Raw genomic sequence first — 14,252 nt, 5'->3', positions numbered from 1 at the left:
CCGATCGCAGATTATACTGTGGGAGCGGAGAAACATGCAACGTTACCATATGTGTGTGGTGCGGTACCTGTTGGTTCACAGGAGGGCTGAGCTTCCGCTAAGGGAACCTGGGGCAATCACAATGCTATGGACAACAACTTACTCGGTACAGCGCCTCCACCTGCGATGGATCCCACTATAGGGGAAGTGGTTCCTCGCAGGACAATACACAATAACCACGTACTACAGATTGGATAATAACTAATGCCTTTACTAACATGCACAGAAAACGGGTAACATCAACACATAGCAACAAGTATCCCTCGCTAAGGGTAACCTGACTACGGCGTCTCGCAGGACGCTAACGCTAACTTGCACCACGGCGGGTGCACACACTTTATGCATCACGGCGGACGCTAACACCTTAAGCGCCACGGCGGACGCTAACCCCATATGCGTCACGGCGGACGCTAACACCATCACAGAGGGATCCCACCCCGTGTCCAGTAAACCCAGCCCAATGTCTCGCACTCCCAATTCCTATACCAGTGTGTGTATGACTGCGCAGTCACTATGTCTGATGATAGGCCTTGTTGGTGCATGTGAGGTTGTGGGTTACCTGCCCGGGCTCCAGCCACGGGTGCTGCTATACCACGGGGATTGGGTCGCCGGGATATCCTCCTACGCGTGGGGTGAATTCCGGCGTGGATAATAGCACCACAGCTCCGCACCGTCTATACCTTGGCGAGGATCTGACTGCTGCCAGCAGGCCGAGTCCCGGCTTGCTTGGCCTTCTTGAAGATAGTCCAGCTCTCTTAACGGCCATGGCTTAAGCCCAAGCCTCGTGACGGGAAGCACAGCATCCGCTGGATCCCTAACTAGCGAATAGCTAATGGGGCAGGGTCCCTAACCTAGGGCCTGTCCCTACCACACTCAACTAGGGTGACTCAGGGCTATCTGGGGCCTAGGGGAATTGCTGGCCTAGTGCAGAGAGTCACTGACTCCTGCACCCTACCTCCTTCCCCTAGCTGCTCCGGTCACCAACTGCCAATGTGCTCTCTGCCCGCGAAATGTATCAATCTTCTCTCCAGGGAGATTCTTCAGCCCTATTGGCTCCCTGGCGTCACGGGCGCTGCTGGGGCTCATGGGACTTGTAGTCCTCTTCAAGAGCCTTCCCTGGTAGGCTAGGGCTTCGCGGGCTTTGTCGTCCCCCCTCTCGCGCATGCGCGATCTCCCTGGCCTGTTCCTACACTCCCAAGGCTCCCTTGCGCATGCGCGACTGGCTGGGTAATGGCGGCGCCCTCTTCGCCGGCTGCCGGGACCTTAGAGACGCGACCGCGGCCTTAGCGACGGCCCGATCGCGTCCCCGGCAACCGGCCCGCTCGCAGAGAAGAGGCGCTGCTCCCTCCTCGGCCCCCACCCTCCGGAATGTCCTCTGCGCATGCGTGCGCAATCGCCTATGGCGGCGCCCTGCACCGGGACCCGACAGGGCCCTAGCAACGCGTCCGACGGGGTCCTTGCCAACCGGTTCCTGCAAGGAGTCGCGCTATCCGCGCATACACCCCCGCATCTCCCCACAAGCGGCTACTACCTCGGTGAGTGTCGCGAGGGGGGGGGCCCATCACCACAGCGGGGGACCTGGTTACATATAGATAGGTAAAAAAGCAGCAAACACTCCAATGTAGATTACCAGAAAGGCCTGGTGCTAGACCCATAAATAATGTAAAGAGTACGTTACCATCCAGCAGGGCAGCAGAACAGCAAAGAGAGACAGCAGCACTCAGAGGTAAATCAGCAAAATAATGTATTGAAACAGACACAAAAATCTGACGTTTCGATCCCCAGAGGGATCTTCTTCCTGGGGGTGTGCACACATCCAATGTGACTAAAAATATATTAGTGCAATACTTCAATGCTGATATTCTCATGAGTAAGGGTTATTTAATGAAACCCTTTGGCCAAAGCTTTATAAGCCTGCAAGCCACGCCAAGGCACAACCACATTTGCAGGTCCCAACACTCCCTGGTAAAATTCCCATTTACCTCTGTGGGAGGGAGAATGACCACAGTGGGTCTGTCCTGCACAGGAACATGAAAAAGACCTGCTAACTTAGAAAGTGGGGAGGGGCGAGCTTAAACCCTGGGAGGAGGGTCCACTAACATCCAAACCACTGATACCAGCTGCAAATTACATTAATAAGCACACAACCCCAGCAAGCTCAAGAAACCCCAAAACCCACCACATCATGTTATATATTAGTGTCAAAAGGAGCGCTACTGAGCGCGGCCAAATGTATACAACAAAAGACAGAAATGCCCAATGCTACATCCAATGTGACAAAAAATATATTAGTACAATACTTCAATGCTGATATTCTCATGAATATCTAGTATGTATATCTTTATTTATATATCACCATCCAGGTTACAGCAGTAATACACATGGCATAATATTATAACACAATTGGAATAAGCACTTCAGACATACTGTAAAACAAGAGGAAAAGGTGTCCCTGCCCCGAAGAGCTTACAATCTAAGTGGGAAGGGGGGACAATTTACAGAGACAGAAAGGAGGTGTTCTGCTAAGTGCCTCTGCAAGGGGTTAAGTTCAGTGCATATGAGATGTATAGTATAAGCCAGTGGAGCTACCTATATGCTTCATTAAAGAGGTGTGTTTTTAAATAGGTCGTTAAAGTGTAGAGAGAGTGTGCCAGTCGGATATTGAAGGGAAGCGTATTCCAGAGGTGTGGGGCAGTGAGTGAGAAAGGGCTTTAGATACAAAAGGAGTAGACAGAAGACATCCTTGAGCAGAACGCAAGAGTCGGGCAGGTAAGTAGCGAGTAATTAGGGCTGAGATTTAAGGAGGGGCAGAATAGTGTAGTAATTTATAAGAAGAGGGTTTCTCTTGATAATTCATGGCAACGCGACGTCACGTAACCCCACGGCGTCATTTGACGCCAGGTTGCCATGGAGACGCATCACTGGAAGGGAAGGTAAATAAAAGTTACAGAGGCCTCATGCGATCCCCAGCATTTATTTTAAATGCCGGGGATCTCTCCTAAACCTGGACCCAGACATACACACCTGATCTCACCCACACCTCCCTGCCACCTAATTCCCTGCAAATGGTCATTTAATACTGACCAGCCTTAAAACTCGCTGCACAAATCAAGCATCCCTATAGCCTGCACTCATGGCTATTGTCCCAAACCCACAGTCACTCCTACCACCCATTGTAGCCAAGCGCAGCCATCTACAGCACGTATCCCCCCACCTGCTGTCTCTGAAAGTCTCCCAACATACCACTTAGATTGTAAGCTCTTCGGGGCAGGGATTTCCTTTCCTATTGTCTGATTTTGCTGCGCTTATTGTATTATTATAATTCCCTGTACTGTATTCTTTGTGAAGCGCTGAGTACATTTTTGGCGCTATATAAATAAAGACATACAATACAATGTAAACCATCTAGAGAAACTAATTCCCTGCAAACTACTTTACCAAAATATCTTCCTGGACCCTAGCATTTCAGCGCAATGGTAAACTTTTATTAAGAGTATGTAGCCCTGGTAAGATTAGGGGCTATATTTCTATCCTCCTCCTGTGCAGTAATCCCTAGTAAGGGCAGGTTGTCAGGAGTTATCATGGGTTTCCCCCACTTCAAGCACTTGCTCTGATTGGTGAAGGTAGGTCACCTGACCCTGTGTCCAATCAAGAGACACAGGGGCGGTGCCTGCTGAAATCATAAAGAGCAGTGCACTTCCTATTTAGAGTTAGGGAAGTAAAGTGATTAGAGAGAGTCTAAGTATAGAGCTCAAGAGAGTTAGTTAGCCAGGAGATGAGTAGAGCTGATAGTGAGTTACAGTATAGGTGGACCAAATACCTCTTACTCTGCCTAGGGGGTAAGGGAAGAGCTAGCCCCACTCTGGGTGCTCCTAAGGCCCAGAGCAGGGACATCCTACAGGAGTACAGCTGGCTGCTGTTTCCAATGTGATACCTGATTGTATGCTGCAAAGAGAGAGAGAGAAATTAAGAGCTGCTGCTAATTATAAAATACCTACTGTATTGTGTGAGATTGGAATCTCTCATCCCTGGGAGGGGATTCTGCGGTATCGATTCCACCCCTTATCCCTGGGGCCTACTACAGATGGAGGCACTGCACCAGTAGAAAAAGAACAAAGGCATTCACCCCAGAAACCTGTCCTGTTGTCCCCCGTGTCATCGCTGGAGACTCAGGCCCTCCTGTTGCCAGCAGGTATGCACCACACCGAGACATGTAGCCAGACCACAGAACACCTTAGGGGACCTGATCTGCGATTGGGTGGGGGTCCATGGGTTACAGTTGGAGGCGCTGCTGAGATAATCAGGACAGGTTTTCAGCGAAGCAGAGCTGAAAGTAGTATGTACACTTTCAGAGCAAGTGCTCCAGAAGGATGGGCATTTTTGGAGACTAGGGGTAGTCGGGAGAGACTGTCCTATCGCACAGTACACCCTAGGTGCCCTAAGAGGGTGATGTAAATTTGGGTACACTTGGCTATAGCTGTTCTAGTCGCCTTGAGGCAGATAGTGTAGGATTCCTGTGGGGGTAGGATGGTTAACATGGTACAGGGACTTCAGCATAGGGGCTGCACCATGAGTGGCCAAAAGTAGGTTGACGCCAAAGTACTATAGGAAAGTTCAAGTACACTATCCAGTATCCAGAAAACACACCACAGAGTGCTTGTAATGAACCATCAGCGAGTGCGGTGTACAAGGAGAGAGTTCTGCCTAGCCTGGGGTATGCCATGCGTTATATTCACTGGTTAGAGCACCATTGAGAGCAGTAAGTACCTAGGCACGAGTGGCACTATAGGCACTGAAAGTAGCGCTACCATGGGCTTAGAGGGCTCACTAAAGATGGTGGCAAGATGTATATGTGCTCTGCGGGGCATGGAGGAGGTTAAAATGGCGACTGTGATGCCATTCACTGCAACGCGTGTTGCAGCCGATCCAAAATGGCGACTCCCGCCAAGCCTAGATCGCGTACGTGCTGCGTGCAAGCAGGCAGCGCGAGAAATGTGGCGAGAGATGTGCAAGGGTTTGGCGCCAAAACCAGAAACCCAGCTAAAAGAAGGGACCGGCGCGAAAGCTGAAGCCGTGCCCACCTGTGCAGTGACTGGCCAAAGGACGAGCCCACATCACCCAAAGAGAAAGAGTGCCCCGCCTCTACCATCCACCAGAGGGAGGGGGCACGCCGAGAACAGATCACAACGGTCCTCCCCAGCGGAAGGAGGGACAGGAAGTGAGACTGAGGAACCTCAGTTTTGCTTGACTGGTGACGGAGAAGGAGCTATTTGTCAAACCAGCAAGCTGATTAAATCAACCCCTGCGCAAAAGATGGCTGACCTAAGCATGAACACTTATCAGCTTCAAGGAGGCTTCCTGGTTGTGGAGGTTGATGGCCGTGAGTATCTGCGGTGCCTGTGCGTCCAATGCAGGTTACTGGAACCAGCCCCAAGTACTACAGCGCGGTGCCAACAGTGTGGCATTTTTTACCTCTGGCATATCGAGCCATACCCTGCGATAGTGACCCCGCGAGATGCTTCTCCAGCAACGCTGATCGAAGTGGAGGAGGCGGATGCAAAGGCTGCCCTGGTCCCATATATCACCCCTGCGGTAGGGATCCAGGCCCAGCTACTAAGATGTGCTCCGACGGAGGAGAGCGCGACCGCAGTGGAGGTACCGGAGCGGGCCCGTTTCGTACCTATACCCACTGGCGGTGCAGGAAGGACCAGATGTGGCTCCCCAGTGGAGGTGCCATTGCCGTCCTCGTCGGATGATGAGAGAGACAGCCTGTCATCGGTGGTGATGCGCCAGCCGGCGGACCACCCCAGCTGTAAAGAACAGATTCCACTTCCCCCCAAGATGGAGCAGACGAGTCCGGAGACCCCCCGACGGCGAACGCTGGTGCGGCCTGAACCGTGTAGAAATCCCACGGCCGTGGCGACTCCCAGTGCAGCGGAGATGGGACCCGAGATGGCTCCGGCGAAACCGCAGAGCATCGCAAGGCAGCGGAGCGGTAAGAGGACTCCACCACCCCCTTATTCCCGCCAGGTGAAGGAGGAACCTGTGGAGAGAGAGAGGCTTGAGGCCTACCTGCCCGTCCGCGACACTGATGGTCCACCGCCGCCTCTTCCGGTGATCGACGTACTTCCGGTGCGGGATCAAGAGGCGGATGGAGACACTGCGATGACCAACGATGACGTCACTTCCGGGTCAACATGGAGCCGAGGCCCGGAAGCCTTGATTGCCTCGCTGAAGAGAGCCGGGCTAGAAGAGGAGTTCGAGAAATTTAAGGCCCAAGTGGCTAAGTGAGGAGCCAGGCACGCTCCAGCAAGAGACAGTAAGAGAGTACCTACCGGTCGTGGCATCGCCCGACTCAGAGACACAATGATGGACTATGGCGATCCTATGGTCACCGCCTCCAGCGCCATTGCCCTGGCCACTGCCCCTGCCCCATCACGTTCTATGCCACCGGGTCCTAGTGGGAGTAAGCCGAGTAAGACGCCCACATTTTCAACTGATTGGCGGGATTGGGTTTCAAGTGATGAGGGTTCTGATGGGGGAGATACCACTGTCATGTGTTATACCTGTACCTAACCCCACTGTGTTTAACCCTGTACCTAGAGGTAGGATCCTAGGGTCCCAGTCTTCTGCAAGAGCGGGTCCTGTAAGTCCTAAGGCACCCAAGATGAACCCCACAATATACAGGAATGTCATTAGAGGGAGGCGTAAAGGCTCGCACTCTACTGAGGCAGAGACTTCTGGTGTGTCCTCGAGAGCTGAGTCCGAGGAATGTATGAGTGTGTCATCCTCATATGAACACCGAGATAAATGGTGGGCACCGTTATTCACAGGGTATGATGAAGGTATGGACGTACCAGGTTTGTGCTAATAAAGAAAGACACAGTAGACCACTGGTGGGATGTAGGCACATATTCTCCACAGGAGGTTGCTGACTATCTAGACAATAGATGGAGAGAGATTATGCAGAAGGTAATAACATCCAAAGGTTCACCCATTTTATATGATGACATTGCACCTGAGGAGCCTTAGTACTGGGTACTACCAGGAAAGGCTGGAAGCCGGAAACTTACTAAGTTAAACCGAGCAGATAGAGCCATAGTGGCGAGATGCAGACAGTCTCATGGGTATGAGCTCCCGTACGTACCAGAGCCAATCATGCAGGAGATTGAGGATCAAAGAGACACCTGGCTCAGAGATGCTGTCATTGAGTACCTACGTATTAAGTTTGGTCACTATGCTTATTTGAAGGAGGACAAAATATGTTCCTTAATGAGGGTTTGGGGTACAGGCAGGAACATATTCATGCACAAGGTAATGTACAGGCCGGAGAATGGGCCTGTTCAACCCTTCTTTGTTAAAGTTGTGGATCATAATGGACGGGACATGAGGAAGCCTGATCCCCGTCATTATTATTGAGTCATGGGTTCTCCATGTTGGGAGTTTCCCGCTGTTATGTCACCATCTTGGGTGTTACAGCTCTGTGTACACAATGTATTAACTGCAAAATGTTTGTGTTTTCACAGGTTGTTCACCTGCAGGATGGCCCAGCAAATTAGGTCCAAGTGGGGACCATTGGATTCCACCTGAGAGTGTAGCCCTGGTAAGATTAGGGGCTATATTTCTATCCTCCTGTGCAGTAATCCCTGGTAAGGGCAGGTTGCCAGGAGTTATCATGGGATTCCCCCACTTCAAGCACTTGCCCTGATTGGTGAAGGTAGGTTTCCTGACCCTGTGTCCAATCAAGAGACACAGGGGCGGTGCCTGCTGAAATCATAAAGACCAGTGCACTTCCTATTTAGAGTTAGTGAAGTCCATTGATTAGAGAGAGTCTAAGTATAGAGCTCAAGAGCGTTAGTTAGCTAGGAGATGAGTAGAGCTGATAGTGAGTTATAGGTGGACCATATAACTCTTACCCTACCTAGGGGGTAAGGGAAGAGCTAGCCCCACTCTGGGTGCTCCTAAGGCCCAGAGTGGAGGCAGGGACATCCTACAGGAGTACAGCTGGCTGCTGTTTCCTATGTGATACCTGATTGTATGCTGCAAAGAGAGAGAAATAAAGAGCTGCTGCTAATTATAAAAGACCTAGGGGGTTATGCACTAAGCAGTGATAACAGCTTTAAAGTGAGATAAAAAGCCATTATAGTGTGATATTGCCTGCTGTGCGATTCACAAAGCAGTGATAAGTGCTTTTAAGTGGGGAAAAAAGCCATTATAGCAGGATATTGCACTGTTATCACTGCTTTGTGAATCTCACAGCAGTCAGTATCACTCTATAAAGGCATGTATCTCACTTAAAAGCACTTATCACTGCTTTGTGCATAGCACCCAGAAAACCCACTTATCACTGCTTAGTGCATAACCCCCCTATTGTGTGAGATTGGAATCTCTCATCCCTGGGAGGGGATTCTTCGGTAGGGATTCCACCCCTTATCCCTGGGGCCTACTACAGATGTAGGCGCTGCACCAGAAGAAGAAGAACGAAAGCATTCACCCCAGAAACATGTCCTGTTGTCCCCCATGTCATCGCGGGAGACTCAGGCCCTCATGTCGCCAGCAGGTATGCACCACACCGAGACATGTAGCCAGACCACAGAACACCTTAGGGGACCTGATCTGCGATTTCTGGTCCATGGGTTACAAGTATATCATAGAGGTCCAACGTTGGAACAATAGTTTGAATTTCTAATGAACTTACAGCAAACATCCAAGAGATGCAGCATTAGACTGAAGCAGGGGAGCGCAAAGCTTCTTACATGCGCCCCCCTGTCTCCTCTCCCCTCTGGCTCTCACCCCCCCCCCCCCCCCTGCACAGCTCTGGCGTCAAATCCCGCCACGTGAGCCCACGGCGTCATTTGACGCCGAGTTGCCATGGAGACGTGTCACTGGAAGGGAAGGGAAGTAAAAGTTACAGAGGCCTCACGCGATCCCCGGCATTTATTTTAAATGCTTTTGGGGAAGTGCGTGGCCTCTGTAACAGCTGCGCCCACCCTGAAAGTCTCACGCCCCCCCACTTTGCGCACCCCTGGACTAAAGCACTGGTATATATGATGGTATCGTTAAAACTTAGAGCAAATAAAGTGTGTCCTGGACTTCATTGTTTGGATGGAGCTAAACAGAGCTTACTGTCACTTACTCAGAGACAGACCATTATTCAGGGAGATAGCTTGTGCATAAAAACCGAATTTAATAGCACATAAACATAGTTGGTCCCGCATGAAAATCATACATACAGTAGATGTTGCTATACATGAGCTACTGGGGCTTCTCTGGATACATGAGAAGCTCCTGTGATCTAATAGGATTGGGTACTTAGATCATACAGTGTGTGGAACTGCTGTGTCCATATCCAGTGAAGATCCATTGAGGCTGCAAAAGCTTATGAAACCACATGTACAGTCGGTCCTCGCTATCCGTCGTTTCACTATACGACGTGCGGCATATCCGACGTGTCACAATGCAATCCTATGGGGCCATTTTCCGACGCCAGAACGCCTTTTCCAACTCTCACCGCCTCTGATTAACATGGGACTCACTTTACAACGCTACTTCCAGAACGGATTCCGTTGGATAACCGAGGACCGCCTGTATAGATAATTTTGTTTTTGGTTTATTTGACCAAAGAAATGTACAAATAGTTTGCAGTGGAATCCTAAAGACAAATTCCCTGAATTTAACTGCTTGCTGCGCAATCTATAAAATTGACAGCCTTTCAGAATAGGCATTTTTTTTAATGTGATTTGGGTATTTTTTTCATTTTACCTGGAAAATAGTCTACCATCTTTGCCTTAACACCCTCACTTGCAAAGAGGTCTGCTTCACCTTCATCTGGACATCTGTCTATACTCAGATATCAGTTACAGCACATTCACATTTGCTAACCTTTGGTACAATATAGAACATATTAAAACATAAACATATTTATTTGAGACAATTTACTAAATCCAGACCTATGTTTAGCAAATTAAAAGCTGTACGCTGCTCACTATCAGTGGCTAACTCTCTTCATTTATATGGGAGACTCCCTATTATTTTACTGAAAAATGCATATTTTGTGTTACATTTCTCCGTGAAAAATGTTTCCTCGACACAATGCATGTCAATAGAGGAGGATTTTCTGACATTTCCAACCAGTTGCTCCCCGAAACAAAATGTTTTCATGTTGGCCACTGTGATTATAATTGATACATTGAGCTGTTTATTAAATGTATTTATTTATCTGCTTAACATTATGCTGTGGGCCCATCTGACATTGATGAGGCAAAAAGTGTTGTAAATAAAAATCAGGAAGTGTCTGGATACACATCTTTAGCTTTAGTATGATTTACTGCTGCTGCATTTCCATACACATTCACTTATCAGACATTCATCCAGTGGAGATTTAACACTACTCAGAGTTGATGTATCATATGTCAGGTCAAAAGGGCAGAAAGGTTCTCTAGAAGTAAATTCCATATAAGGCAATGGAGAGTCACAGAACCGACACGGATATCAGGTAACTATATTAGCCAGTAGATAAAGAAGCAGCTATAAAAGACATGTTGTGTAGGACTGATACCATTACTGGTTTTACTCCTTTGGTTTATGAGCTATGTCACATCTTAAGGCAACATTTCCTAGCATTTACTGTAGAGCTATATTAAAATTATAACGCAGCCTTATTCTCCAACCATAACTAATAACAATAACAATGAAGACGTTCTTGCTTTTAAGAGCTCATGTAGAAATATATTTATCATCAGCCCCCTTCTTGTATTCCGTAGAACAGAACTGCTGTATTCCTATGTCCCAGAATCCTGTGAGATCTCTGACGTGCAGTCCCTTCTGGAACTGTGGTGAACTAATCACAGTGGCCTGTTTATTAGGTTCAATATACTGTAGCTGATTGGCATATTTAAAAAACAAAAAGTTTTACATGGACATGTCTCCATGGTAACTAAATGTTTTAGAGTGTATATATGTGATCTTTTTTTTTTAATATATAACCCCGTTGCACACGGATTGATAATCCACAGATTTTTCCGTCTGTTGATTAGTTTAAACAAATGGTGCTGCCATCGTTAGCCAAAGAGATAAAAGGGAAGAACAAAACGATTCGATCAGACATGGGGAAGATAGGAATGTATTCATTTCCCACAGGAAGCAAAGATGTGACGATTTTATACTCTGATAGATTTTGTAGGAAAAAAAGATGTATTCTTTGGCCGGCTGTGTGCGTGTGACCCAGTCTCTGACCGTTTTTCTATCCCAATTAGGAAATCAATAGCATCGATTGGTCAGCCTCGTTCCCGGCAAACCAATAGAAAGCTATGATGTCATTGGAATCGGAAATCACTGCTTTCTATTGGGTAAACCTGGGGTGGGGAAACAGGTGCTTTAAATAGCTTCTGTTTAATGGGGAATGTCCTGGTTGATAGTGCTGGTGCTAAATAGTGATCAACCTCAGCATATGTAACAGAGATACAGTATAATAAAGTGATGCAAGCCTCCCCAGAACTGGAGGGGTTACATATCTTACCCTTACTAAGTTTCCCCTGATGTTTCTCAGGCGTGACACATAAGAGAATGGTGTACTGTAGCCACTGAGAAATGATAACAGAAGATATTTCCATTCATAGTTTTTTGTACTATGGGTATATTCTGTTGTTTGCAACACATAGAAGGGGTCTTGCCTTTTATTCCAGAAAGGCATAGGTTGACATAATAGAGATGATAGCGGACTTGTGAATAACTAGGGAAATAAATAACTACTGTAAACTAACCTTAATAAATCAGATGCCCAAAATAAAGTGATACCCACAGTATAAACACACAAATGCTTCAAAATGGCAATAGGCAATTATCTAAACCTCTAAGGCAGGGGTGCTCAACTCCAGTTCTCAAGACCCCCCCAACAGGTCAAGTTTTGAGGATATCCCTGCTTCAGCACAGGTGGCTCAATCAGTGGCTCAGTCTTTGACTATGTTCAGGACACCAAGTTCAAAATTTGCCAAGGTTTACAAATGAGGGCGAAGGTTTCACCCAACTTTGCGAATCAGTACAAAGTGCTACACACTGCAGACCAAATACAGGAGAATGACACATTCAACAGGCCGAGTGGCGATGTGCAACATTTCCACCCCCAAGAGGGACCTCCCTTAAAAGACAGGAGCCTTCTAGAGAGCGCAATAGTGAGCGCAATAGTGAGCGCAATAGTGAGCATCTATACTGGAGTTACATTACATATTTTTAAAAGACAGTCAATTCTTCATTTTTTTATGGCTAACATGCTGGTCATTTATGGTTCTTTGACAATGTACACATACAGCAGGCGTTATTGCTCCGGCTGGTGCATTACAGCAGGGGGGACACAAAATGTCAGCCGGAGTAGACGCCATTTAAAAGGGTTAGTGGCGCATGAAAACGGGGCGTTTACCATGCTATTGTACCAACTGGTGCACGGCCGGCGGTGCAATAATGTCTGCTAGCATCTCAACCTCAGACACAGCAACAAATCACTGTCATGGCACAGACTTCATGATTCATTTTATTAATGAAGTATCCTTCACACGATTGTTACTATTGCATACAATTGGTAAAATGATTAAATGTTTCTATTCAATAATAATAATAATATTGTATATGGTGGCCTGTTTTGTGCTTCGCATTTAGTAGAGATTGTTGCAAGCACAATAAGTTCATGTTTGAAAGAGCATTTAGTATAATTTTATCGTATACAGAGAAATACTGTTAAGGTACTTGCCTAAGGTCACAAAATACTCATACAAAGATTCAAACCAGGAGACTCGGGGTCCCTGCTTAACACTATTCCCGGACCTTTTAACAACCTTAAGTGTGTCCCTTGCTGGGGGTCAGATAAGCTGCTTGACCTTCATGGGGACTCTTGTCATTTAAGAAATACAATAATAGCTACAGCTGAGGTTGCTCATAATGTTAGTTCATATTCTGTAGGCAAAAGTATTACTGAAGTTTTGCATCGGTAAAACTATTAAAAAAAATTATTATTGTTATAAATAATAACATTTTAAAAAATAACAATGAAGTCCAAACTTTAAATATGACCCAGCTTACCCAGGACACTACATATTGACACAGATGTGCAGAGAACCACGGACAGGCCAAGAATAACTGCATGTACTGTAGTCGGGGTTCTCAACTCCAGTCCTCAAGAACCCCCAACAGATCAGGTGTTTAAAGAATATACCAGCTTCAGCCCAGGTGGCTCAATCAGTGGCTCGGTCAAAGACGGAGCCACGTGTGCTGAAGCAGGGATACTACGGAAACCTGCCCTGTTAGAGGGTATTGAGAACTGCAGTTACATAAAAAGGTTTGTTTAAATCGCTACAACTATCTCTAATAAAAAAGATAAAAAGAAGAACCAAAGATTCGATTTTAAGAGTAACCTCCTGACTTTTACTGTATAAATCTCTCTGATCGTGCTCTCCAAAAATGTGGTAGCTACAAATTTGCAGTGGCCTTTGCATAACACAGTGTTACAGTTTTATTTCTGTTCTTTATCCGCCCTCGACTCTCCTGCTAATATTTTTCGCCTGGAAAGTATTTAAAGAAACATTGACACCCATAAATACATTTTTTTTTAAAAATCAAACTTACCTGTCAAATACAACAGCAGCATAAGCAGGTTCTGCAAAGATCACATCCCCGGCCCAGAATTCCCTAACTGCATTTAGACCTCGTCCCTTCCCTTCAGAGTTAACAACCTCTACATTCTCCATCCCTGCTAATGTCTTGCCCCTTCTCTGGACAAAAGCAAACTACTGTAGCCAAGCCGGCTGTTAACCACCGCCCCAATCTCTTGTCACGTCTGCTATTTCAGCACCTTCAGATTCCTAAAGAGCGGACCTATAAAAGGACTCCCCCCCTCTCCAGCCTGTCCCACCTCCCAGAGGGGGTCTGCGTTCAGACTAACAGGCAGACATTATAATGTTTATAGAACTTGTATTCATTTAATTACACCGTGTGAACAATATTGAAAGACCGATGTCATTGCGAATGTGCAAATCACATAAATGCACCATGATATAGTACTATATTCCATTAATACAAACTCGCTATAAAGGTTCTTTTTTTTTTCTTTATGTTATATTTTTAGAAACCAGTTGCTCCGTCCTGTCAAGTGACAACAGCTGAGCCACTGATTGGGAGCTACTAAAGCTGGCACTTGTTCTTAGCACGTGTTCTGATCTCTTAAT

General features: G+C 47.1%; 1 protein-coding gene across 1 annotated transcript in view; it reads right to left on the bottom strand.

Moving 5' to 3' along the window:
- The window catches only part of SMYD1 (SET and MYND domain containing 1), a 39,810-nt gene extending 25,884 nt beyond the window's left edge, over positions 1–13,926 (bottom strand). Inside the window, exon 1 of the mRNA XM_075571905.1 lies at positions 13,654–13,926. Coding sequence (XP_075428020.1) covers positions 13,654–13,775 — 122 coding nt within the window. The 5' untranslated portion in view covers positions 13,776–13,926. The remainder of the gene's footprint in view (positions 1–13,653) is intronic.
- Positions 13,927–14,252: the final 326 nt, after the last annotated feature.

The sequence above is a fragment of the Ascaphus truei genome, chromosome 1 (genome assembly GCF_040206685.1).
Source record: "Ascaphus truei isolate aAscTru1 chromosome 1, aAscTru1.hap1, whole genome shotgun sequence".
NCBI lineage: Eukaryota > Metazoa > Chordata > Amphibia > Anura > Ascaphidae > Ascaphus > Ascaphus truei.
The sequence above is the reverse complement of the archived record's forward strand: the minus strand, read 5'-3'. Positions and strand labels throughout refer to the sequence as shown.